This window comes from Panthera onca, chromosome A2, assembly GCF_046562875.1.
Source record: "Panthera onca isolate mPanOnc1 chromosome A2, mPanOnc1 haplotype 2, whole genome shotgun sequence".
Taxonomy (NCBI): domain Eukaryota; kingdom Metazoa; phylum Chordata; class Mammalia; order Carnivora; family Felidae; genus Panthera; species Panthera onca.
Window position 1 is genome coordinate 71,120,989 of NC_138340.1, and position 27,615 is coordinate 71,148,603.

At 43.0% G+C, this 27,615-nt stretch overlaps 1 protein-coding gene and 1 long non-coding RNA gene across 6 annotated transcripts in view; one reads left to right on the forward strand and one right to left on the reverse strand.

Moving 5' to 3' along the window:
- HECW1 (HECT, C2 and WW domain containing E3 ubiquitin protein ligase 1) overlaps positions 1 to 18,112 on the reverse strand; it is a 421,728-nt gene extending 403,616 nt beyond the window's left edge. For 2 of the 4 annotated variants that reach the window (XM_060632178.3, XM_078442585.2), the window contains exon 1: positions 16,379 to 16,516. In XM_060632178.3, coding sequence (XP_060488161.2) covers positions 16,379 to 16,501 — 123 coding nt within the window. In that variant the 5' untranslated portion in view covers positions 16,502 to 16,516. Of the gene's footprint in view, positions 1 to 16,378; positions 16,517 to 17,792 lie in introns of those variants that run through there. The other 2 variants (XM_060632177.3, XM_060632176.3) reach the window with 2 other exon arrangements.
- The window catches only part of LOC144615656 (uncharacterized), a 116,667-nt gene continuing 105,654 nt past the window's right edge, over positions 16,603 to 27,615 (forward strand). For both annotated transcript variants that reach the window (XR_013554046.2, XR_013554045.1), the window contains exon 1: positions 16,603 to 17,128. This is a non-coding gene — a long non-coding RNA (uncharacterized LOC144615656). The remainder of the gene's footprint in view (positions 17,129 to 27,615) is intronic.

Consider the following 27,615-nt stretch of genomic DNA (forward strand, 5'->3'; position numbering starts at 1 on the left):
GCCAGGTGTGTTTTGATGGGGAAGTTTGAACAGGTGAGCGGGAGGTTACTCAAGGGGACGAGGCGTGGTTCTGCAATTTTCCCGGAAAGGGGGCATGTCGGGGACATAGTCACTCAAGGTGGAGGACACAGAACAAGATGGAGTCGGCCGGCGTAGGTCCGCTCTTTCAGTCATATGACTACCTCTATCTGCAAGGAAGACTGGGAAATAAAGCTTTTAAACTGGGATCATCCTAAAATTAAGTCAGAGTTTATGAGTAAGTAAAAAGGAAAGAGGAGATACTGGTAGATAAATAGACTATAAAAAATTCCTGAGATAAATAGAATGACAAAGGAACAGAACCAATATATACAGAACCAATATATACAGAACCAATCATGCAGGTCATGATTTTCCTGCAAATGAAAAGTTTGTCATGTTTTTAGTAAAGTCCAATAAAAACAACCACAGCAACAAAACCCTATATACCTAGATATCTTGATAAGATGTTCTAATTAAATTATTTTAAATCCTGAAAGTATCCAATACAGGGGAAAAAAACCCCGCAAATTATCTACAAAGAATTTAAATTTAGGCTCTCCTCAGACTTCTCCATGATTCCCAAAGACAGGGGATCATAAAATAGCATGTCAAGAGTCTTGGGGAAAAAGATACTTCACAAAGGTGATAATCACAGTCAAAACACTGTTTATTTATAAAAGTAAGAGGAAAAAAATCCCCCATATGGTGAAAGAATCAAAAAATACTCCATAAAAACTTAATGCAACATAGATTTTTCACCCAAATCTATGAATGAGAAACTCATTACATTCATGTTTAATAATAAAATTAGTCTTATGATTTAAGAATGGGAAACCTGTGCTATACCTGATTTGGGTAAATTTGAACCTGTTAGAGAAGTCTAGGAGCCAACTGCATTTTCCAAAGATGGACACAGCAGCACCTTCTACCCTACATGTGACAACGTATGGCTCGGTGTTGAGAAAATCCTTAGGCCAAATCTGGGCTCAGCAGGAAAACGATGAACTGCGTAGAATTACTAGCATGACAAGATGGAAATAAATAGATTCGCTTTTTATCCAAGACAGCATAAAGAGAAAACAAGAAGAGACTCACAGAAGAAGGCATTATTAAAAACAGACACATAGGTAACAGCATTAGATAGAAGAAAGTGCTAAATAAAATAAATAAATACCAGCACTAGTTCTTGGGTTCAAGAAGTAAGATAAAATAAACAAATTTCTAACCAATTTTACTTTTAAAAGAAAGGGAAGAAGGAGGAGATGGGAAAAGAGGGAACTGAGGGAGGGACAATATAAAATTAAAAAAAAAAAAAAGGTAAGACCACATAGTAGGAGGCAATTTAAAATTTACAAAAAAATATACTCAGCAATTTGAATCTAGGCAAATAGATAACTTTCTAGGAAAATAATTTATTTGTCTCAAGTGGAAGTAGCAATTCTATATAGACCAATAACCATGAGATTAATGAGTTAATTCATCATACTGCCTGAGAAAGGCATAAAGCCCAAGGAGATTTTACAAGTAAACCTGTCTGAATTCCAGGGAATAATAATCCTAACAGCACATTCATTTTGGGAGGACTAAAACAACAGTTTCCCAATTTATTTTTTACAAATTTTAAATATACAGCAAAATAAAAATGTAGACTAATCTAATTTCTTCATTTATACACAGAGATATAAGTACATTTATATGAAGTTTATAATTAACTTTGAAGATATTATATATATATATATATATATATATATATATATAACTAAGCAATATATATGTATACATAATTTATATATATATGTATACATATATATATATAACTAAGCATATTGAATCAACACAGAATTAAAAAAATAATAAGCAATTTTCAGGTTGGGTGAATTTGAAGACAATACAAATAGTTCACTATTAGGAAATATAGTAATGGGATTGATCATTTCACTAGGTCAAAGGAGAAAATGCACTATAAATTCCCCCGAAATTCTATGTTTACAACATGACTAAAACACTTTCTAACCTAGGAATAGAATAACTCTAACTTATTTTTTTTAACTGAAATAAACAGCCTATACCATTTAATAGCAAAAAATTAAATCCATTTTAATTAAGGGCAAGAAGAAGATAAGAAGACCTCTTGTTACCACTTTTACTTAATACAGCTCTGGTTTCAGCCAATGTTATAAACACCTCCCACTCCAATGAAAGAGAAAAAACCGAAGGAAGGAGGGAGGAAGAGATGAAAGGAGGGATAAGGAAGAGGGAGAAGAGAGGAAAGAAGGGTAGAAAATTAAAAAGAAATATAAGCCTTCAATTTCTGGTGTTAGAAATAGCATAAAAGGCTCCCACTGGCCAAAATTGGGTTAATTTGAGCATCAAAAAATAATAATAATAATAATAATAATGACTGTAATTGTATCACACTGAGTAAATAAAAATTTATGAGAACATAGTGATTCCTTTCTTCCCAAAAGAAGAAGAGAACAGAAAAAAGGGAAAGCTCTTTTTTCACAGAAGAATGACAACTAATAAATGTGGAAGGAATTATACCATGGAAATGTCACTAATTTGGATGGATCCAGGGAAAGATCCACTGGATGATAAAACAATTAAGTGCAAGGTTATTGGGGGGATAGGAATCTGTCTCTATTACTAATTGTGAAGAAAATGGTACGTTTTGATGCAGACACCTAAAGATCACCACCTTAACCAATAGATCATCGTAAATAAAATTTAAAAAGTCACATTATAACCACATCAAATATGATGGAGTTGATATCTATAATATGTAATGACTTCATACAAATTGGAAACAGAAATACCAAGACCTTTCCTAGGAAGAGGGTGTTGGCAAAACACAGGTACGAAGAATTTGCAGAAACAGAGCTTCACTGTCTCTCTGTCACTTCAAGGGCAAGTGGGAGAAACAACACTGGATGGGACTGCCTCTAGATAAATCATATCAGAGCCCTAGCAACAGATGCTTCACTATAGAGGAGTATTTTTCCCACCCGGTGCCCCCAGGGACCCAGACCCCCAGATCACCTTTTCATTTGCCTGCCATTCTTAGCCTGCAACTTCCCATCCCTGGTCACAAGACAGCTGGAAGAAGTGGAAAGGCACAGGGGCAAAGATTTGTGATGAGAGCTGACCCTGTCCTATTTTAATCCAGAAAACATCTTTCCCACAAGTTGCTCTCCCAGGGGTCATCGGCCATAACTACCTGCAAAGAATCAGCCTCCGGTATCCCTCCTCCCTTGATTAAAGAGTAAAAACAGAATGGCTAAATCATGGGCACCGAGGTGGCTCAGTAGTTAAGCATCTGACTCTTGGTTTCAGCTCAGGTCATGATCTCCCGGTTTGTGAGTTCAAGCCCACATCTGGCTCTGTGCTGATGATGCAGAGCCTGCTTGGGATTCTCTCTCTCCCTCTCTCTGCCCCTCCCATGCTCACTCTCTTTCTCTCAAAATAAATAAACTTTAAAAAAAAAAAAAAAACCAGAATGGCTAAATCATAGCAGTCAGTACTGGGCACCCTCACAGAGTGTTGGTGGATGGTATATGTTGTTACAACTTTGCCCAAAGCAACTCTGACCCATTTGAGGAAGCCGCAATGTGCCTCTAGTTTTTATTCTGCTTTGGGGAATCATTTCTAAGGAAATAATAAGAAACACAGTTAATGATTTGTATACTTGATATTCATCAAAGTAGTGTTTCTAAGACACAGTGTCCCTCACAAACAAAAAAGGTCAGTTCAACTTCAGTGCCCAGTAATAGGTGAATGGCTGAAAATGCAGGACGGGGTGTCAGATAGGCTAACTGTGTGAGTTGATCAAGTCACAGAAACACTTTACATCTCAGTGTTCCCATCTGTAAAATGGAGTTAGTAATATTTCCTACGTAAGCTTAGAAGGATTAATAAAATTTTGTATGTAAAACATACAGCTAAGTGTCACAATAAAATCAATACATAATAGATATATGCCTAATACATATGCATGGAAAGTTGTATAGACTATTATATAGCCAATTAAAATAACACATGCAAATATCAAAAATTATATGACAAGAGAATGTATCTGATACATTGTTAAATGTATTTATGGTGTGATTTCAGTATCATGCATATGCCTAGAGGAAATGCATTAAGATGCCAATGTTCTGGGTGCTGGATGGCTCAGTCAGTTAAGTGCCTGACTCTTGACTTTGGCTCAAGTCATAATCTCACAGTTTGTGAGTTCAAGCTCCGTGTTGGGCTCTGTGCCAACACTTCAGAGCCTGGAGCCTGCTTGGGATTCTGTCTCCCTCTCTCTCTGTCTCTCCCCTGCTTTGTCTCTTTCTCTCTCAAAAATAAATAAATAAACATTTAAAAAGATGCCAATGTTCTTCCGCCTAATCATTGAATCACAGGTGGTTGTTACTTTATACATGTTTTCCTTTTCAAGTGTCAGTAAACTTTTTCTTAAAGGGCCAGTTAGTAAATATTTTAGGTTTGCCTCTATGCCTTAACTACTCTGCTCTGCCATTACAGCTTGAAAGAACCACAGATCAAAATGCAAATTATGGGTGTGACCATGTTCCAGTAAAACTGCAAAAACAGGAGGCAAGCCAGCCCTAGTTTGCAGACCATTGTATAGTGATATATACATGTTGTATTAAAAAAAGAAACAGTGAGAGCAAACTATACCACTGACCCCTGACACGGCTTGGAAATGTGTGGGTCCACTTGTAAGCCAATTTTTCTCAATAAATATAGAACAGTACCGTAAATGTATTTTCTCTTATGATTTGCTTAATAACATTTTTTCTCCAGCTTACTTTATTGTAAGAACGCAGTATATAATACATGTAACTTACAAAATATGTGTTAATTGACTGTTTATGTTATCATTATGGGTAAGGAGTAGTTAAGTTTCTGAGGACTCTAAAGTTACACTTAGATTTTCAACTACATGGAGGGCCCCCTACGCCCATGTGGCTCAAGGGTCAACCGTAGATGGATGCCCCCTGAAGGCTTTGGGCCATCCTCCCACGGCACACCGAAGCAGGAGGAGGCATGCAGGATTACTGCAAAGCCAGGTTACACGGCAGCCTTAGAGCTTATCACAGAGGTGCCAGGACCCCAGGCCTCTAGCCAGCATCCCAACGAAGGGCCCAGTGAACCCTGCTCAGTGGGACCCTGGCCCACTAATGCCTCGCTGCTCCCAAGTAATTCCGAGTAGCAGAAAATGCTTATTATCATTGAATCCAAATCCTCTGCCCACTGGTTTTCATTCTGGACTCGGAGAAAGTCCCTCTGCCACATTTCAGATTTTAGTAATTTGAAGCAGTGTTCATGGTCCTTTCTTTCCATCCTAGAAATCCTCAAAGGACAGTTTTTATAGAGCACAAGTTGCAACTTGGAGGCTTAAAGTTATGGCTGGTCTGGCCCACTAAGTGTTGCCATATCATTAAATAAAATAAGTAAAAAACAAAAAAAAATCGTAAAAAATATAATTCTCTTCAATACCCAGCCTTTAGGTTTTCTGGGAGAAATCAGAACTAGCCACCCACTCCCACATGTCAGCAATTGGCTTGAAACTAAGTAGCCACCAGCAGGAGCCCGTGGTTCACAGTCCCCTGCCTGCAACTGCCCACCACCCCTCCCACCCCCAAATCCACATGTGCCTAGACCCCAAGGATATCCAAGTTTCCAGCCCAGGCCCAAAATGAGCTAGCAAGTGGTGCCACAGAGCATCAAGCCAGGAGCCCAGAGACAGCCTCCCATCCTAGGTTCCACAAATGCGGGGTCCATGACCCTGGGAGATGGCTGTTTCATTGTGCAGAACACGAGAGGGTTAAGTGGGACACAGCTTAGGTGACTTCCCCAGCCAGCATTCTATGAATCTATAAATGGCTTAGCTAATTTCCAAATCTCACTGAGCTCATTGCCTGAAAAATACCGGAAGTCATGAGTTCCACCTGCTAATGGCACTTCGGAAAAAATAGATTTGAAAAGGAAAATATCTGGATCCCTCAAAAGCCATTTGCAAATTCATACCAAGATGTGCTAAATGTAAAAACAAAGCCATTCACTCTATGTTGCCTCTAAAATGAAATTTCAAAGGCAAGAGCTCTTACAATTAAGACAAAATTCCTACCACAAAGTTTAATGTTTTTAAAAAAACACTGAATCGATTACATTATTCAACCGAGACAAATGAATACTTGAGAAAGGGTGGGGTCAGGACCCCAGCATGACCTTTTCTTCTCTTAAAGTGTGACACTTCTGACACCTAATTCCTACCCCACCCTTTTACTCCCACATGTCTACAGACACAGCTTGGGTTTAGACTGGTTTTCCTTCTCTTGCAATAATCCCTCAACTTTCTCTACATAGCTGAAATGGTTTGTTCAATACTTTCTTCAAGAAACTAAAAAAATCCTAGGTTTGCATGATAAACGCCATTTAAGCCAGAGCAGGACGCAGGCCTCTGAAGAGGAGAATCTGGCTTTCTGTCCTTTGCCTCCCTTCGCCACCCATGACTCACCCCATCGTCAGGGCTATGGCATCACTATTCCACAGCATAAAGCAAGCAAGCAGCCCCTGAGGGGGAGCGACCAGTGCAGTCTCCATCTGAGGACTTGTCCCCTTGCTAACAATGTGCATCAAACCAGACCATTCACTTCACCTGGTCCTGGGAGCCTATGGGTCCTGAGCAGGTAGCCAGAATGTCCCTTCACACTGCTGTTCACTGAAGTCTATCTAAAATACTTAGATAAAAAAGTGCTTCCTCCTCCAGAAGATTCTCTGGATCACTGGGGAAAACAACATTTGTGGCCAAGTTTCAAGTCATGAGGACACATGATCCTACAGCACTGTGGGCTCTCAAGTAACAGACCCAGGGCCTTGGCCCTAAGGTGCCTAAGATCAATGACAGGAGCATTCAATTTGGTAAAATTAAGTTTAGCTAAAGAATAGCAGAATGAGGGGCGCCCAGGTGGCTCAATCGGTTAAGTGTCCGACTTCGGCTCAGGCTGTGATCTCACAGTTCGTGGGTTCAAGCCCCGTGTGGGGCTCTGTGCTGACAACTTGGAGCCTGGAGCCTGCTTCTGATTCTTTGTCTCTCTTTCTCTCTCCCCCTCCCCTGCTTGTGTTCTCTCTCTCTCTCTCTCTTTCTCTCTAAAAAATAAATAAACATTAAAAGAAAAGAAAAAAAAAAGTAGCACAATGATTTCTAAATCCCTGACAAGGGCGATGTTCTGTTTAATGACCAAACTGTGTAAATTCTCAGAAGCAAGGTCACAAATTTGAGGACCTCAACTCTAAGCTCTGTGAAGACAAGGACTGGGGCTGCATGTCCATTCACCAGGGTAACCTAGCCCCCAGCTCAGTGTCTGGTACATGACAGATGCTCCATTAATAGTGTGAAAACAAAACAATCACTCTTGGGGCACCTGGCTTGCTTGGTAAGTGGAACCTGCAACTCTTGATCTCAAGGTTGTGAGTTCGAGCCCCACGTTGGGTATAGAGATTACTTAAAAACAAAAAGTCATTTTAAAAAATATCATAAAGGACACAACTTTTTCAATTTGCTTTCTCAAACTAAATGTTTCTCCACTGCAGGGATTTTATTCTGCTGTATCTTTTGTACATTTTCACCTTCAAGTAGATTTTAACTAGATGTTAAAATCCCACGCACAAACATAAGTACTTGTCATATAACAGAAGTTCAAGAAATTTCTTCTAGGTGAATGAAACAATTGAAAATTACTTTGAAAATAGTAAGAGTTTTAAAAAATTATATCATGTACTTATATATTTTATATGTATTTCTATATTATCAGTACACAGATATGTGTGTATACATATATACAATGCATTTCTATTTTGGTTTGTGATCCAGTAGTCCCTTGGTCAAATTTCTTATGAGAAGCAAGATGCCTCTTCATTATACATATAGTGATACTTTTCCTCTCTCCTAGGAAAAAGATGAAAATAACAATTAGTGACTTTCAACTATTTTCCCAAGGATGTCACACCAGGATCTGAATGTAAGTTTCCAAGACAGATACATTTTACTTGCTTGCAACAAAATGATGGAGAATGCTCACAAAGTTCTTCTGGGAGATATTTTCATCAAAAATTGTGCTAGCTTGCTACTCAAATTTGTCATGAAGATAGAGACCAGCATTGCCAATAAAATTCCCTGGTGAAATTAAACTAGATGACTTCATTGTGAATTGTTTATGCCATCAGAGAGATTCTAAGAAACACCGACCACCTCATCGCTTCAAGCAGACACCAGTTTTAAGCAAAATTCCTGAGGGTGGCCCACCGGAGCCAAGGGGCTAGATCTGCTCGGCATTTCCAAAAATGAATGGACCAGGCAAACAGCAAGGGAACATATAAATGTTGTTTCCTATTGACTAGTCTCTGAGTCCTTTGAAATGCTGCAATTTTTTTCTCTGTTGCTTCTTTCAGAAGATCTAAGAAGTCAGGCTTCTTCTGAAGAAAGAAGTTGCCCAGATATTGGTAAGAAAGTAACACTGTGACCATCCCTCTGGAAAGTTATGGGGCATTCTTCTGTTCAAGACCCGGCTGGACAGCAGGGAGAAGACAGGTTCCGTGTCTTACTGCGTGATCTTGGGAAAGCTTCTCCAGTCCTCGGGCTTGCTCATTTATATACAGTGATATTAAAAATTTAAGATATGGTCCAGCTATGAGCCGCATTCAATCTTTAAATAGTGAGTTCTGTTCCTGAGCACTATTCTAAGCACTTAGGAGAATCAACAAACAAAGCAGGATAGAAATTCCTGTCTTCGTGGAGTTCACCTCTTCCAACTTCCTACTTACTGTTATGATACGCATTTTGTGGATGCATACATTGTGCATAACGTCATTCTAGAAGCAATAAAATACAGACCTTCTCAACTCAGATTGTTCCTTGGGGCACTCACTCATTTAACATTCAGAGACGTACCTGCAGTGGCAGATACCAGGACAAGTGTATTCAGGATACAAAGATAAATGTGACACAGTCCTTAACCTTGGGGAGCTCATCATTTAGTAGGGAGGCTGAAAGGCAGGAGAGCTAATAGCGGGCATTCAGGGATACCTATCACAGGGGAACTCAGTGCAGGGAAAATCCTATCAATGGAGAAACTCAGTGGCAGCTTTGGCTAGGATGTGAGAGTTAAGCTAGATGTTAAAAACAGGTAAATTTATAGAGGGGTAGGGAATCTAAGGGTAGAAAACGGCATACAGAAGAATGTACATAATTATAGGAAAACACAGAGCATGCTTGGAGACATGGAAAGAAGGTCTGTCTGGCATCAGCAGAGATCCATGGGGCATACTGGGACATGACTAGTCACAGCCCACAGACCCGCAAGGCCAGTCTGGGGAGTAGGCTCTTTATTGTGTAGATTTTTGTGGCTCCCGACAGTTTTAAACATAGGAATGACGTGCTCACAATCAAGATGACAAAACCAGTGTGGCCCAGAGGAGGCAGAGACCAGAGGGCAGAGATTTTTCTCAAGTCCTGGCAACAACAAAGAAATGATTCAATTCAACAATAATTGAGTGACCAACTGCTACTTGCTGGGCGTTGAGGAGGAAGCAAAGACAAGCTCAAGCCTTAACTGTCAGAGGAATCCAGCCAGGATAAATAACACAGAGATTCACTACCAACAAAATGCCCAGACAGTAATGAAGACCCCTGACCCCCACCTTGTGGTGTGGGGGGAATCATTTATGGCAAAGAAAAAGAGTATTCTTGGAGGATCCAGAGACTGGAAAATACCATCCAAACTCTAAACCATCAGATTCGGAAAAATTTGTATTCCGTAAAGAGTGTGGCTACTATGTTCCAGGAACCAGGCAAATAAACAGGCCCCTGCTCTGGTGAGTTTAGAAGTTAGAATGGGAGACACACAATAGACACATGAGCAAGAAAATACATCACAAATCATGTGGGGCTAAGTGATGTGAAGAAAAAGAAAGCAGATAGCTGGAAGAGAAGGCAGTATAAATGGGTGCTCAAGGCAAGACTTTCTGAAGAAGGTCATTAACCTTGTTAAGGGGCACGCTTGCAGGTACCTGGGAGACAAGCCCCTCCACCCCACACACCGCCCCCTTCCAGGTGAAGGGAGCAGCATGTGGGATGAGAGCGTGCCTGGCATGGTCAAGAAAGAACAGGAAATTTGGGGGCATTGACCTGGAAAGGCAGGAGCAGGAGGCCCAGCTCTGCAGAATCTTGTAGGCCAAATAAGAAGTTTGGATTTCATTCTGAGAGGGATGGAACCATCGGAAAATGGTGGGCAAAGAAATAACAGAGATTTGTGACTGTTCTGCGTTGTGTTCATGCTGCATGCCAACACCAAAAATAAGGCCTGGCACATAGCAGACATTTAGTCAATATTTGGTGAACGAATGAATGATCATTTGGGCTGCCGTACAAAGAACAGATTGCAGATGGGCAAGGAACACAGAAGACTGGTTGGGTGTCAGTGTTGAAGTAGAGACATCATGGTGGCTGAAATAAGGCTGGTCCTGGTGGCCAGAGGGGCCGAGAAGGGAGAGCCGTTTGCTAAAAGCTAGATGAGGTGAGGGAGGGAAGCCAGGGGATTGAAGGCATTCAGCCTGAGCAACAGGAAGAACAGAGGTGTCCCTTACACAGGTGGAGAACTACAAAGGTAAAGCAGCTCTGAGCAGTGAAAGGTGGGGGTTGTGAATTGCACAAATTTCAGACTGCGTGGCATTCAGGGAGATGTTGGTGATGGCATTCTAGGAATGAGTCAGGCAGGACAGCTGAGATAAACTTGGGCTCATCATATGGGTAAGAAGAGATGTCAGAGCCATACCCTCGTGGATTCCATCATGTGGAGGTCAGTAGTGATAAAATGTCAGGGGCCATCAAGAAAGCCTAACACAGGGACACAGTAAGAAACTGGGAGAACCTGGTGTCCTGGAAGACAGAGGGAGTGGACCCAAGTGTGCGATCAGCAGCACCCAGATGGAGAGCTGACCTTGTACTGGATGAGCAGAGACCATCGGTGACCATCAGGGGGACAGAGGAAGGGCGGGATGGGGACTGGAGCTTGGCGGGGGGCTCTGAAAGGCAGAAGAAGAATGAGGCAGGAGCACACAGGGCACTCCCTTCAAATGAACGGACAGCATTCTGGTCTCCGGCTGCATCGCCGGCCAGCACTTGTTTTATTTTCTTCACAATTTACAGATATGTTAAACATCTTGTTAGTCTCAATCAAACATTACACGATAAAATATGTTTCTACGGGCTTAGACGGGGAGAGCAGAGAAAGGCAGCATAGACCACTTTTTCCAGGCGTGTTCTGACAGAGGGACCAGAACACTGATTCAACTGTGAGGGCGTGTGGATTCCAGGGAGGGGTCTGTAAATGTCACATATCACAGCACATTTGTGTGCTGTCTCCTTCTCTTCAGCCCCTTTACCCGCAGGTCTAATGCCTCACCAGAGACAGAGGTGACACTCAAAACTACTTTTTTTCTCAACTTCAAAAAGCTCATTTCCACAAAAATAGCTTGTGCTCAAAATAGAGGAGAAATTTTTTTTTTTTAATTTAGCTGTCCTAAGTTTTGATGGTAGAAGGAATTAAGAATAACAATAAAAAAAAGAGAAGCCTTTTTAAGGGTAAAAATCTATGGATCATGTCCTGTGGTTTTCCTGCTGGTCAATGTGTTCCAGGAAGGAGGGTGGTGGATGGCCGCCGTGGTCCGTCAGTTCCTGCACCAACAGCGAGCAAGCAAGGTCTCCTGCGCTCGACCCTTGTCTCCCCTTCGCCAAAACCTCTCAAGTGCAAGACTGAGATTTCTGCTAAACCCCGAAAGCAAACACAGGGAACAGGTGTGCAAGTTAAATGGGTGTCAATTTAAGGACAAAGGGATTGAATTACAATCCCCGGCCATGGATGTGAATTTCGGTCTTCTTTTTTTCCCTTCCACACACATGATATTTCCCTGACATCTGTGCAATGCAAATAGATCTAGAAAGTGTGAAAGGGAAAATCTGCTCCACTAAATATATATAAGGGACCCCGAGTGAAGTCTCCATGATGGCATTCGTCATTATGGGCACAGATGGCATCCTTTTCCAGCGCTCTCTCCTCCCCCCCATCCCAATACCAGCTCAAGTCCCATCCACTGAATGCTCCCAAAAATACTTCAATGCAATAGATGCTGGATAACACCAGAAGAGCCTGTCTGTACCCTATATCCTTATTTTCAGTCTTCTGTGTACCTCACGCTTTGGGCCAATAAATCAGGAAAAGCGTGGGTTCTCAACAAATAATGTGCACATCACTTATGGCTACGGGAATCCAGAGGTTTTCCTCTAGTGACCTGGGAGCTCAGTGGTCTTTGTGGTATCTTGCCAACAGCAGTGACGTTATTGACATCCTGCACTGACTACTTCTCATTTTCCGTACCATGCCCATGTCATGGAACATGACAACCACTTCCCAAAAGATACTCACACATCCAAACATTATGGCATGGGATATATAAATCGCCTATATACTGCTTTGCTGCCTAAAGCATTTAAGGAGGCTTGAAGACAAATGCCCAGTGGTCAGAAAGTCCGTGTTCACGTCTACTATGATCAAAATCATCAGACGAAACCTCATTGTATCTGGAGAAGCAACGTTTATGAAGAAAGTAGAAAATGTTCAGATAAGCAGAAGGTTATGAAGCTCTGACTCCTGCATCTAGCCGGGCAGGTAGGGGGTGGGCGGGCAGTGTTACCAGCACTGTATGTTTCATGGAGGCAACCAAGGGCCAGCCGAGCTTCAAGAAGGGGCAAAAACAAGAAACAGTAAGTGAATAAATACATAAGAGCAAAATGAGCGACCAGAAGGAAATGGAAAGGAACATTGTTAGGTGAATCCCAGGGAACACTTTTGACCTCAAGAGCTACTCAGCTGTGAAACACACTCAGTGGTGAGAACAGAAATATTTTACTGTAGGTCCCGGAACCTTGACTATCAAACCCTAAACTTAAGAATCTTTTATTTATTTATTTATTTATTTATTTATTATTTTTGGGACAGAGAGAGACAGAGCATGAACGGGGGAGGGGCAGAGAGAGAGGGAGACACAGAATCCGAAGCAGGCTCCAGGCTCTGAGCCATCAGCCCAGAGCCCGACGCGGGGCTCGAACTCACGGACCGCAAGATCGTGACCTGGCTAAAGTCGGACGCTTAACCGACTGCGCCACCCAGGCGCCCCAAGAATCTTTTATACAGGAGTTGGGGATTGTTTGCTTTTTCACCACTGCCCTCCTCACTGGCAACAGAAATGCTACAAATCTTTTCCTTTAATAGAGTAAATCTAATTTAGCAATTAAGAAAGATTTACTATAGATATTTACAGACAATATTGTTAACAGAGGGTCCAAAATTATTATTAGGTAACCCAGAGACTAACACACATCGCCTTAAGTATTTCTAGTGTATACATATCACAAAGTTAAATTTATAAATAAATGTCAATATTAATGTAATTGTAATAATTAATACTAAACTTTTTCTCCCTCTAATTCAGTCAGTTGAATAAACCCACAAAAACAACCCCAGAATCATGGCATTAGACATGACCTTTGGGATTACCTGATTCAACTCCTTACTTTTATTTATTTTTTAAAGTTTATTTATTTTGAGAGAGAGATAGAGAGCGCGCGTGCACACACACACACACACACACACACACACACACACACACTTGTGAGGGAGGGGCAGAGAGAGAGGGAGAAAGAATCCCAAGCAGGCTCTGCATTGATAGTGTGGAGCCTGATGCAGGGCTTGAACTCATGAACCATGATCATAACCTGAGCCCAAAGCAAGAGTCTGATGCTTAGCCAACTGAAACAACCAGGCATCCCTCAACTCCCTACTTTTAAAGAAAAGAAAACTAAACCTCAGAGAGGAAAAGTGACTTGGAAAAAGAAGCCATGTGGAGCATTTCACACAGTTGTCTCTAGAAGTCCATGCATGTCAAACATGCCCCAGGCTGCATTACAGTAGGACACATGGGTTTGAACTTTCTGGTTTCCTAATGGTAACCTGTCCTGTTTTTCAGGACGTGATGGGATGGAAGCAAGGGTCTGTCTGTGAGTTACACCTGTTAGCACAGAAATCTGACTATTAGGAGACTCCGTCAGGGTGGGCTGACCCAGCAATGATGGTTGTCTCTGGTCTAACTACTGGGTCATCTCAGAGGCACAGCTCACAGTGGTTAAATGTGATTTGGACAAACAATGGGCAGTCCGGGGCATTGCCTAGAAAAGTCCATCATCCGAGCAAGCTGTGGGTGGTGGAACCAGCCTTGGAGAGGAGGTGGCAAAGAGGGGCTCACCCTCACTGTCTAATTGCAGGTTGGAGGCCAGAGTGCTGGGGCTGAATAAATTCCCTTCTAGGGCCACAGCAAGACAGAACCAAGAAGCTCTCAGATCGATTTTGTCAAAGGACAACCCTGGTCTTTCAAGTAAGAAAGAAGCCAAGCATGCAGCATGCCAATCTGCAGTCTACCTGGTTTCTCACTGAGAGTGGGGCGAACCCCTCCCTGGGGCAGCATGGGGGAAGGCCTGGATTTGAGTCCTGGCTCACCTGTTCCCTCAGATGCTTACATAACCCCTCTGATCTGCCCATCTGACTCACACAGGGAAGAATTCCCACCTACCTCCTGCCTAAACGAGTAGAGGGCATTTTTTTGTACCTAAAATGCACTTAATCAACATTCCTGAGAATATGACTCCTGTCCCGGGCAAAGTGCAATGTGCCAGAGAGAGATGAATTTAACAATGTCCTTGACCTCAAGATGCTCGTAAGCATGTTTAAGACAAGGGGGCTATGGCCCTTTCACACCTCATGTAACAGCAATATGGTAAGTGCTGTCTTAGCAGTATGAACGAGAAGGCTATGGAAACAAGAGAGGGGGTGGTGATTCGTTGTGCCTGCCACGTAGCCTTATTTCTGGATGTTATTTTAATTGTAACTTTAAAACAAATCGGCATACTACTGTGGAAAATTGAGTAGATAAGCATAAATCAATGACCAAATACCTCAACCATCCCCAAACTGTAAAAATTACCATAAGCACATAAAAATGCTTTGCTTGCCTGTTTAGAGTAATTGTCGCCTCACTCATTTTTATAACAAGCACCCATGCTAGCAAGTTTTATCAAATCCCATCAGGGAAAGTAAGTCAGATGCTATTGCCAATTGCCGTGTAGGATGAAAACAGCTACTCGGAGACTTTCGTTAAAAACAACAACAAAATCAACATTGTTAATAAGCTACATTGTCCATTACCGACCAAAGATGGAGCTGCAATAAATAACTAACCCACAAATAAGGAGAAAATCCGATATCCAATATTCTTCTCAGTACCCCAGCCTCTACCTAATCTTTTGCTCTAGTGGCAAAAAATAAAAATAAAAATAAAAAAATAAATGACCTGTTTGAGTCGTTGATTAATTTCATTTAAGAAGAAAATGCAGATACTGGGGTTAAAACAAATTGTGATATGTAAAAATAAACCATAAATTCTGTAATCTGTCCCTGGTTTGTTTGCAAAATTTGGGCTATAATTATTGGCCTTAAGGAACTGGGTAACTTTTCTTATTCCTTTACCATTATCACACAAGGCTGGGGCTGGAGGGAAGGAACCACAGAAATCAGTCAGTTCAACTTCCTCACTTTACCCATAAGGAGGGGAGATGGCAGAGGCTTGCCTCCCATGAACACCTCTGGCCTTCTAGTATTTCCTGTACTGATAACCATATCTGATGCAAGCATCACGAAAAGTAAAGCTTCAGGCGATCTTTTAAAACATCCGTCTTTAAAAGCCAGAAGTGTAATCGGAATCAAATGATGCTACGTCCACAGACCACAGCAGCTGCAGTCTGTCCTGATGCACTGATAGGCTGTTCCAGCTTAGACTGTGGTCTCCCTACCAAGTCAATAATGTCACAATCCAAACAAACTTAGGCAAATTGCCTTCGTGAAATAACTAACCAGAGACAAAAAGAGAACTGTCATTCCACAAAGCTGCTAAAATGCACTAGACTGGGATTCCAGAATTAGTCACACTCTGGTTTATTAAATGAAACACTCTCGAGTCCAGTCTGCCTGTAGGTCTAGGAACTAAAACAGTGCGACGTTTTTCCGATGCCACATTCCAGAGGAGGCAGCAAACAGAGGGAAGGGTTAACAGGGAATTCTGCCACATTCTCTCGCTCTCCCAAGCAGGCACACACATTCATACCAGGATAGACATGTGGACTCTAATCCCTTCTTAGTGGAAAACACACATTTTCAAAATGAATCCCCGATCTAGAACGAATTACCGTAATAGCCACAGCCGGAGCGAGTCCGCTGATGAGAAACGCAGATCTGGCCACCTGCTTTGAGACGCCTTGGACCACGACACTGCCTGGGTCTTTAAAGTCTGGCCTTTTCAGGTAGGGCATCTGCCCTCCTAAATCGCGTTTAAATCCCAGGAAAAGAGAGACGATGCCTCCCTTAGTCTTTGAACTACGCTGCTCCTCCTGTATCCATTTCTGCTGAACACAGCCTTGTTAGCTTTGCAAAGAGAAAAAAATAAAAACAAGGGGAGAATTGCACCACTGCAGATCCCAAGAGAAGCAAGCACAAAACTATCGCAACGTCAAATAATATCTTCGGCAACTAGGAAAATCCCCACATGCTATCTGGTGTTAGCTCAATGCAGACTGGGGCGCGCTGTGCCCGGAACCACAGGAAGCCGGGCATCTCTGCAGCCTGTGTCCCTGCCAGCTCCCCCCACGCGCTCAAATTGGGCAGGGAAGTTATGGTCTCTGTGTGCAAGACAGAGAGACAGACCACGCACCCACACTCCGCAAATCCGCCAAGTGGCCGGGACGTCAAAACGGCAGAGCAATCACAAGGCACTGGAGGAGCGGGGGCTGGAGGGGCCACATTGTTTGCGCCCCCGGATTTTGCTGCATTGTCACGGTCCGGGAATGTAGGGGTAGAAGGAAGCGCACCTCCAGCCAAAAATGGACCGGACGCGTTTTTCCCAGCGGCTTCCTCCCTGCCTGTGTGCAGGTCGCAATACGGTAGGCGACGAGACGGGCTGCTCCCGCTAAAACTGAGCGGTGCAGCCGGCCGGGGACTGGGAGGCATTGGAGGAGCACCCACAGCGCGCATCCTCCCAGCCTGCCACCACCCAGGGGAGCACGGCCCCAACCTGCCACGCGCCCCCTTAGCGACCACTGGCGAGGTCGTGCGGGGCTGGGGGCTCGCTCGGCTAACCACGGAATTGCATGGGACACAATTGTCTACAAGGGAGTCCAGGGCAAAGCCCCAGATCAGAGCTGTGGTTCACAAGGGGTGGGTGTGGGCTGGGAAGGGGGATTACGTAGGTCTCTCCGCCCCCTCCCCTGACACCTCCTCGCCACTGGGAGGGCGCCGGGGGGCGGGGGAGGCGCCACGAACCCGCCTGGGGGCTTCTTTGTTTCTCTCCGTGCCCCGCAGAACGGCCCGGTGTGCCCGCGGTACCCGAGTCGGGGTCGCCACCCGGGATGCCTGCCCCGCCCGGGCGGCGGCGCGCCCAGGCTGACAATTGAACCTCGCGGGAGAAGCGAGAGGGTGGGGAGGAGGGTGGATCCCCGGCCCTAGGGAGGGAGGGCGCTGCCAGGGCCTCGGGAGCGGCGGGGAAGCCGCCCAGAGAAGGGCAGGGGTAGGGGCGGCAAGCAGAGTCCCCGCACGGCGCTCGCTTACCTTGGCAGCCCCGGCCTGGGCACAGATCGGGCTCCCGTCAGCTCGCAGGTTAGAGCCGGGGGGCGCACGTGCCCTGCATGGCGCGCCGGGGACCTGCTGGGGGACCTGGGTGCCCACCCGTTCTCGCCGCGCTCAGGGGGCTCCGGGCGAGCGGCGGCCACCGCCAGGGCCACGGCGAGGGGCGCGCGCGGCTCGGTGAGTGTGTGCGCGACGATTGGGCCGGCTCGGTCAGAGACGCACGGTATTCCGGCTCCAACAACGGCGCCTGATGCGCGGTAACGCAGCACACTTCATCGCTTTATCCTCCCGCCCGCATCCCCTCCCTCCCTGCCTGCTCCTCTGTGGGTACCAGACTTCCCGAACCAACCACAGGCCGGGCTTGCTCTCATTAGCGCTGCCCCGCCCTGCAGCCTCCGCGCACCCCCCCCCCGCCCCCGCCCCCGCCGTAAATATATATTGATTCTTGTTACCGCCGGCCCCGTCCTTCCCACACCCAGCACGGGTACTGGGCAGATCCAGCACCAGCCCCGGCCCACTGGCCCTTTTGTGTCGGTGCAAACAGTGTGCTCAGGGAGGATCTGGTACCCCAGCAGGTACCCTATGACAGGTGTTCTTGGCCTCCTCCTTACACACTTTCCCCACCTGCCCTATACACAGATACAAACGCTCACACATGCCTGGGCACCGTCCTGTGTCTGCACCGCAAACAAACAAAACAAACATTGTAATTACAAACGCAGAGGGTGAAAATACTCCCCCCCCCCCCCCGGAAAATCTATTGTTGGGCAAGACTAGCTTTCAAACCGGGTTTTTATATTAAACTGCACGCAGTGTCAGGATGCTAGAACTGGAAGGAAGCAAAGAATAAACCCCTCCTCGTAACAGCCAACCGAGAGGCACAGAGAACTGAAATGTTGGTTACTGTTGGCTGCTGGCTGCTCCGTGTATGTATATCTATGTGCGTTGGTTGATATTTAGCCTAATGTATTCATAGAAGATGCAGTGGTTTTGAGCACATCATCTCCATAGTCTGGGATTCCATGAACTAATGGCATTTTTCGCAATGCTTATTTATCACCATTCTCCAGCCCAGCATCCCCTCCATGAGACATTTCACACACTCGGAGAAATCTTTCCCATACCGCAAACCCAGTCCTCCTCTAGAATAAACAAAGGGCTGCCTCTGACTCCAGAACTCTTCACTGAAGCCAGTGTCCCCCCTCTCTAAACCAAATCTTCTCCTTCCCCAAACACTCTGCGATGGGGTGCTTCTCAATGGCTCTCCTTTCACTGACCCACCTCTTGATTCTCTCTCACAACCAGAACTTGGGAGATGTGAAGGCGGTTTCACTGGCTGTACTCTTTTCCCCAAGGAGGCACCCATCATCAGGCCTTCCCTAGCATCCCACTGGGGGTGAGGTGCCCAGGACTCCTCTTTTCCTGACAGACACCTTCCCATTGCTTGACACTGTTAGATGCCCCAGTCAGATGAGCTCAAATCTATCACTTTTCAAATCTCAGCTGAGGGTCAAAGCAGGAAGCTGGCCACACATTTTTCCAGACTGTACACTGGTCATTATCACCTTGTATGTGAAGAAGGCCCCCCAAGAATAGACTAGAGCAGGTTGCAGCAGTAAACAGCAAAACATAAACCAATCGTGTGAAGTTTCCGACCAAAGACTTGAACGAAAACAAAAACTCTGCCAAAACCCGGCATCCACAGTTTCTAAATTAGCACAGTATCCCCCAACCACAAGAAAGAAAATCCTTTACCTCAGTTAACTGCCAACATATACACCTCCTTGTTTTCAGGGATACGGCATCAACCTGGCTCAGAGATACTTCTCTGTGTTCTTTCCGTCATGGAGATAACTTGACGAGTCAACACCTTTCATAAAGGCCATTGAAGCAACAGTCTTGACGTGTGCTTTATTTTCCTCTGCAGAGTTTCCGTTTTTATACGGAAGGCAGAAGATAAGAAAGCAGAAATATACAACCTTTCACATTTTAATATGTTGAGTAAAGAAACTCTTTATAAAGCTGCTTCTCTGTGCTGGGGGCAATGGCAACATACATAGTAACCCACACTTATTGTCCTCTGTATTCCCCACAATCACATTGTCTTGTTTATTCCTCACGGTCCCCACTGCAGCCTGGATAGCATCATCCTCTTTTACAGAGGAGAAAACCAAGGCTCCCTGGGTTGTACAATTGCCTTAAGCTCCCACTCATGGCCAGAGGAAGACTTCAAGTCTAGAATTAACTGACTTTGGCATATTTGGTGGAACCAAACCTTAAAGCGAGGCATATTTGGTAGAGAAATAAAAAGACTTGTCACAAATTTTAAAGCCACCCGCTTGTGAATCATATTTACAAAGCTTGTAATATACTCCAAACAGTGTTATAAGTACCATAAAATCAAGTCACAGTCCCAAGTGCCCCTGACGATACTAATCTTACATAACGGCATAAAATGATGAAGGCATTTTGAGAAGCCCATTCAAACACTGGGTGTTATCATGATAGTCATGTAACCTAGTGTTTCCACCTTTTATAACTCAGGGAGGGACCAGCATGCATGCTCATCCAGGCCATATGCAGACAAAGATGAGCAAATGGCATCCTTTGTAAGTGGCTCCTAAAATACTGAGAAAGCTAGTGACTTGAACCAAAGAAGCAATCACCTTTGGGAGCACACTTCATCGTAATGTCCAAAGTGAATGTCTTATAGAGAAGTATTAAGCAGCCAGACCCACATTTATGGTGTCGTGTCTGACATAGTCTGTCTCCATAGGACCAATCATAGCCAGTGATACAGAATTATCATTTGAGAACACCTGAAGCTAAGGATAATAATCCAGAGGCCAGGGTGTCCAACTTTGGTCAGCTGAACAAGTTACCTAGAAAACCAGGCCTTCCTCTGATGAAGGAAATAGGATTTTAGCTTGCAAATGACTAGAGAATGGCTGTGACTGTCTTGGTAGCTAAGAAAACCCAAGGGGGGAGGGGGGTGGGGGTTGGGATCAAGGGTGGTTCAAACAGAGACCGAGGTTCATACCTAGGACTTATATGAATTTATCTACTCATTCAACAATATTTTTTCATGTGCTAGTTTCTGTAGCTATAACCTTGAAGAAGACAGAGTCTGACCTCATGGACATCAGAGTTAAGAATTCTAAAACCTCTGATTAAACAAATTAGCACTCTATATTTGATAGATGGAGTGATGGGTAAAACGGAAGGCCCATCATTACATATTACAAGGGTCACTGATTCACACCCAGGTGTGAGGAGTGAGGGTGGGGTCAGAGGACAGACTTCTTGGAATTAACAGTATCTAAGTTGAGTCCTAAAGGATCAGTAGGATTTGGCAGGTGAAGGGAGTGAAGAAAGAGGATGCTAGAATATGTGGCAAGGTCAGAAGATAGGCAGAGAGGTGTATAGTATATTCAAGAAAACTTCAGTCTGATTGAAATGCAGACAAATGCATAGGTATGTAGCAGTGTCTTATTGTGGTTTTAGTTTTCATTTTCCTATTGGTGAGTGAGGGTGAGCCTCTTCTCATGTGCTTATTTTCCATTTTTAGTGAAGAATCTGTTCAAAACTTTTACCCATTGGGTTAAAGCAACCCATGGGTTGCTTCCTCTCCTGTCGAGTTTCAGAGTTCTTTCTGTATTCTGGATACAAGTTCTGTGTTAGAAATGTGATTTCTGGGGCACCTGGGTGGCTCAGCCGGTTAAACATCCAACTCTTGATTTTGACTCAGGTCGTGATCCCAGGGTCATGATTCCAGGATTATGGGATTGAGCCCCAAGTCTGGCTACATGCTGAGCATGCAGCCTACTTAACATCCTTGTCCCTCCCTCTGCCCCTCCCCCACTCTCTCCTTCTCTCTTTCTCTTTAAAATAAAAAATAAAAATAAAAACACAAACTTAAGGGATGCCTGGGTGACTCGGTTGGTTAAGCGTCCGACTTCGGCTCAGTTCATGATTTCTCCATTTGTGGGTTTGAGCCCTATGTAGGGCTCTGTGCTAATGGCTCAGAGCCTGGAGCCTGCTTTGGACTCTGTATCTCCCTCTCTCTTTGCCCCTAGCCTGCTCACACTGTCTCCCTCTGTCTCTCAAAAATAAATAAATGTTAAAAAAATTTAAAAAAAAGAAACGTGATTTCTAAATATTTCCTCCAAGTCTGTGGCTTATCTTTGCAATGTCTTAGTAGCGTCTTTCACAGAGCACAGTTTCTAAGATTGATGGAGTTCAACTTACCAACTTTCTTCTAAAGATCTTGTATTTAGTACCATATCTAAGAAAGAACTTTTTGACTAACCTAAGGTTACAGAGAGGTTGGCTGATTTTTTTTTAACAACTTTTACACTTTTACATCTTACACTTAGGCCTTTGGGCTACTTGGAATGATTATTATTTTTTTAGATGTGAGGTATAAGTTGTGGGGTTTATTTGTCTGTTTTTGCGAATGGATGTCAAATTATTCCAGCACTATATGTTGAGAAGACTATCTTTTCTTGATTGAATACCTTTGCAGCTTTTCAGAAATAAATGTTTGCCTGGGTCTCTTTCTGGATTCTCTGTTCTGTACTACTGATCTGTTTGTCAATTTGCCAATGTTACACTATCTTAATTACATAGGATCATCCTAAGTCCTGAAATCAGGTAGAGTCCTCCAAATTTGTTCTTCTTTTCCAAAATTGTTTTGACTATTCTCACTTATTTGCTTTTACATATAAATTTTAGAATCAGTTTATCAATACCTACAAGAAATTCCTGCTAGCATTTTGATTTCAATTATGTTAAATTTATATATCAACATCAGAAGAACTGACATTTTGTTTCTTTTTTTGTAATTTAAAGATATTTTTCCCTTTTTATTTATATTCAAGTTAGTTAACATACCGTGTAGTCTTAGCTTCACAGAACCCAGTGATTCATCACTTACATATAACACCCAGGGCTCATCCCAAAAAGTGCCCTGCTCAATGACCGTCACCCATTTATCCAAAGGATATAAAAATGCTGATTTGAAGGGGCACACGCACCCCAACGTTCATAGCAGCGATATCAACAATTGTCAGATTATGGAAAAAGCCTAAATGTCCATCGGGTGATGAATGGATAAAGAAGATGTGGTTTATATATACAATGGAATACCACTCAGTGATGAAAAATAATGAAATCTTGCCGTTTGCAACAACGTGGATGGACCTAGAGCATATTACACTAAGCAAAACAAGTCAGTCAGCAAAAGACTTATCATATGATTTCACTCATATGTGGAAATTGAGAAACTCAACAGATGAACATAGGGGAAGGGAAGGAAAAATAAGGTAAAAACAGAGAGGGAGGCAAACCAGAAGAGGCTCCTAAATATAGAGAACAAACTGAGGGTCACTGGAGGGGGGAGGGTGGAGGGATAGGCTAAACAGAAGAACTGACATTTTAACAATCTTCTAATTTCTTTCCGTGTTCCAATCTATACATTTAGTGTATCTTTGTATTTATTTAGGTTTTCTTTATGTCATCAGTATTTGGCGATTTTAGCATACAGACCATACACATGTTTTGTTAGATACATACCTAAGAATTATATTTTTTAGTCCTACTGTAAAAGGTATTAATTTTAATTTTGAATTTCACCTTGTATTAAAATGTACCTGGGATTTAGTTTTAATCAGTTATGGACTTGCAGGCACAGAAATTATTGTCAAGAAGCAGGAAGTTTACAGATTTCTAGAAACAGGAAGCAGGATATGCCATGCAGGGCCACCTGGGGAAGTACCTGGTCTGTCAGGAGGCAGAAAGAGCAAGGGGATACCATGGCCCAGAGCCTTTATTTTGTTCTCTGTAGGAAGGAATCAGGGGAGCAGGATAGGCAAGTTCGAACAAATTTAGGATTGGAGAGTTTGAATAATTTTAGTAGGCTCTGGGCTAAACAGGTGGTCTCAAGTTATTCTCTACTTGGCCTGGGGGTGACGAAGGGCAGGGGAAATACTGTTTTGGTGTGTGAGAGTTAGATAAAGGAGATGGTTGGGAGTATGGACTCAGAATTAGTTGGTTTGTATGTGAAAGGTGTATTCACAGGAAAGTTGTTCACTCCCCAGGTAGCACGGCCCCTATAATGTCAAAACATTGTAAAATACAGAAAATTTAAAAACATGATTAATGGATAGTGGGTCATCACTAGAATATAGAAAAAAAATGAAGGATTATTTTTGTACATTTATCTTTTATCCTATGATCTTGCTAAACTCACTTATTAATTCTAGGAGCTTTTGCGTAAATCACTTGGAATTTTCAATGTAGACAATTAGGTTGTCTGTGAATAGAATTTTATTTCTTCTTTTTCTGTCTGTGTGCTTTTTTGGTATTATCTTTTCTATCTTTTGGTATTATCTTTTTTGGCTATCTTTTCTAATTCTTGCATATATTTTAATATTATTAAAGCAATAATTTATTATTTGTTGAGCTTCAGTGTAAAGATGAATAATACTTGAAGAGCATATAAACTTATGGTCAAGTAAAATATATAAATACAATATGATGTAAGTGCTAAGACAGAGATGTGCTATCAGTGTGATGGGACTGGGCATACTAATTACGGCTGGGAAGCTAGGGAAAGCCTTCACGAACAGGGCTTTAAAGGAAGAATAAGAGTTTGCTGAATGGCCAAAAGGGGAGATACATACTAAGAAGAAAGAAGAGTGCACATGCAGGTACAGAAAGGCCGAGGGGATAGAATGTATTTGGAAATGGTGAAGAGTTCAATTTAAGTGGAGCAAAAAGAGAGGTGATCAAGGATAACAGGATAGAAAGCTTTGAGATAGACTGTAATGAAACTGAATATGCCCAGCTCTAGATTTTAAACTTAATTCTGTAAGTAATGGAGAACCATAATGCTTTTTAAAGCCAGGAAGTAAAACAAGATTTGTCATTTAAATGTATAGTAAAGTAAAATTCACAGTGCACTTTTAAGTTTGTAATAATTTTAGATTATTAAGATGTGTTGATAACAGAATTATCAGGACAGGATGGCAGCTGGCTAATCTGCTTGCACCCAGCTTTCCATCAAAATACATATTAAAGAAAAGTGGCAGACCATTATGAACTATGAATGTTTATCAATTTATCACACTCCAGAAGGATTTTTCACTAATCAAACTATGGCTTAGGCATTGAAACACAGCCAGACTGGGGCACCTGGGTGCTCAGTCAGTTGAGCGTCCAACTTTGGCTCAGGTCATGATGTCACAGTGCGTGAGTTGGAGCCCCATGTTGGGCTCTGTGCTGGCAGCTCAGAGCCTGGAGCCTGCTTCCGATTCTGTGTCTCCCTCTCTCTCTGCCCTTAACCCACTCACATTCTGTCTCTGTCTCTCTCAAAAATAAATAAACATTTAAAAAAAATTTTAAAAATTAAAAAAAAAAAGAAACACAGCCAGACAGAAAAAACAAAAATATAGAAACAAATATTGCTGTGTTCCCCTTTCTTGGAAACACAAAGCCTTCATCTAATGAGAGAAGTAGAGAGTAGTGGTGATGAATATAGACTCAAATCAATGACTGGATTTGAAAACATGGTTCTACCATTTACTTGCTTCGTGTTGTTAAAAATTTTACTTAAATTCAATTTTCTTATATATGAAATTGACTTAATATTACTTACCTTAAAAATTGTTGAGGTTGAAGTGGGATAACAAATGTGAAGTTCATAGCATTGAGCATGGTGGCATTCAATATTCCTTAGCTTGTTCCATCAGTAATGTTTTTTACATAAATCCATTTGGGGATTCCAACATGCTGCAATGCATATGACTGAGTTTTAAAGTGTCTGGACAGGAGCATCTGGGTGGCTCAATTGGTTAAGCGTCTGCCTCTTGGTTTTGGTTCAGGTTATGATCTCATGGTTTGTGAGTTCAAGCCCTGCATCAGGCTCCATGCTGTCAATGAGGAGCCTGCTTGGGATCCTCTCTCTCCCCTCTCTCTGCCCCTCCCCACTCATGCTGTCTCTGTCTCTCTCAAAATAAATAAATAAATAAACTAAAAGAAAATAAAGCCTCTGGACAAAAATTAGACATTTAAAATATGTAAAAAGGTTTTTCATAAAGATTTTTTTTTTCAACGTTTTTTATTTATTTTTGGGACAGAGAGAGACACAGCATGAGCGGGGGAGGGGCAGAGAGAGAGGGAGACACAGAATTGGAAACAGGCTCCAGGCTCCGAGCCATCAGCCCAGAGCCTGACGCGGGGCTCGAACTCACGGACTCACGGACCGCAAGATCGTGACCTGGCTGAAGTCGGACGCTTAACCGACTGCGCCACCCAGGCGCCCCAAGATTTTTAAAAACCAACTTATACAAAAGAAAGTGGGACAAAGTACACTCAAAAATGTTAATGGATGATTTAAAATTAATAATGAAAGGGGCGCCTGGGTGGCTCAGTTGGTTAAGCGGCCGACTTCAGCTCAGGTCATGATCTCGTGGTCCGTGAGTTCGAGCCCCGCGTCGGGCTCTGTGCTGACAGCTCGGAGCCTGGAGCCTGTTTCAGATTCTGTGTCTCCCTCTCTCTCTGACCCTCCCCCGTTCATGCTCTGTCTCTCTCTGTCTCAAAAATAAATAAACGTTAAAAAAAAATTAAAATTAATAATGAAAGCATTAAAAACTTTTAAATAGCCCTGTGAATCAAATAAGTGGAAATTAAATTGAGAAACCGTTTGCACTCATTAAGTTGCCCCCCCAAAAATACACATTTAAAAAGTTACTTGTCAGGGTGCAGTGAGCTTCTGCTAGTGAGAAAGCAAATTATTCTAATACTTCTAAAGTGCAATCCATCACTTGTTTATGAATCTTTAAATAGCTGATGTGCTTAAATGTAGCTGCATCAGTTAGTTTATGCTGCATAACAAACCATCCCAAAATTTAGTTTGTTAAACCAACAACCATGTATTATTTCTCATGAGTCTGTAAATTGGCTATAAATTGCTGATCTGTGTCCAACTAAGCTGATCTCAGCTGGGCTCATCCATGTGGACAGTTGGCAGGTTTCCTGGGAGCTGGCTGATCTAGGACAACCTCATCCAGGACAGCTTGGCTCTCTTCCATGTGACCACTCATCCTTCAGCAAACAGTCCAAGCTTTGTTCTCATGGCAGCAGCTTGGGTGAGAGAGAGACAGAAAGAGAGAGAGAGAGAGAGAGAGAGAGAGAGAGAGCAGAAGCATACAAGGCCTCCAAGGTCTAGGCTCAGAATTGGTGCACCGTCATTTCCACCAAATTCCATTGGCCGTAGCCTGTAATGAGGCCAGCCTAGATTCAAGAGATGGGGAAGTAGACTCCAGTTCTTGATGGGAGGAACTGTGAGTTCACAATGTAAAGGTCATGAATACAGAATAGAGAATTGGGGCCCAAAAGTGGCAATAGTATGAGAAACAAAAGAGACAATATCATATTGGCCAGAACCTGAGCAGGAATCTAACAATTGCATCCTTGATATGAAGGACTGAGAAGTACATTCCTAGACTATGTATCACGTGCTTTATTCTGTGGGATCCAGATCATTGACACCCAATGACACCAGACAAGGTGGGTTACAATGCAGAGAAATTTGAAGTACATATGATTAGAATAATATGATGTAAAAGTTCAATTAACTGGTATATTATCAAAAGTTTTGAAAATCAGGGGCGCCTGTGTGGCTCTTAAGCATCTGACTCTTGATTTCAGCTCAGGTCATGATTTCATGGCCTGTGAGTTTGAGCCCCTCATGGAACCCTGTGCTTGGGATTCTCTCTCCCCCTCTCTCTCTGCCCCTTCCCTG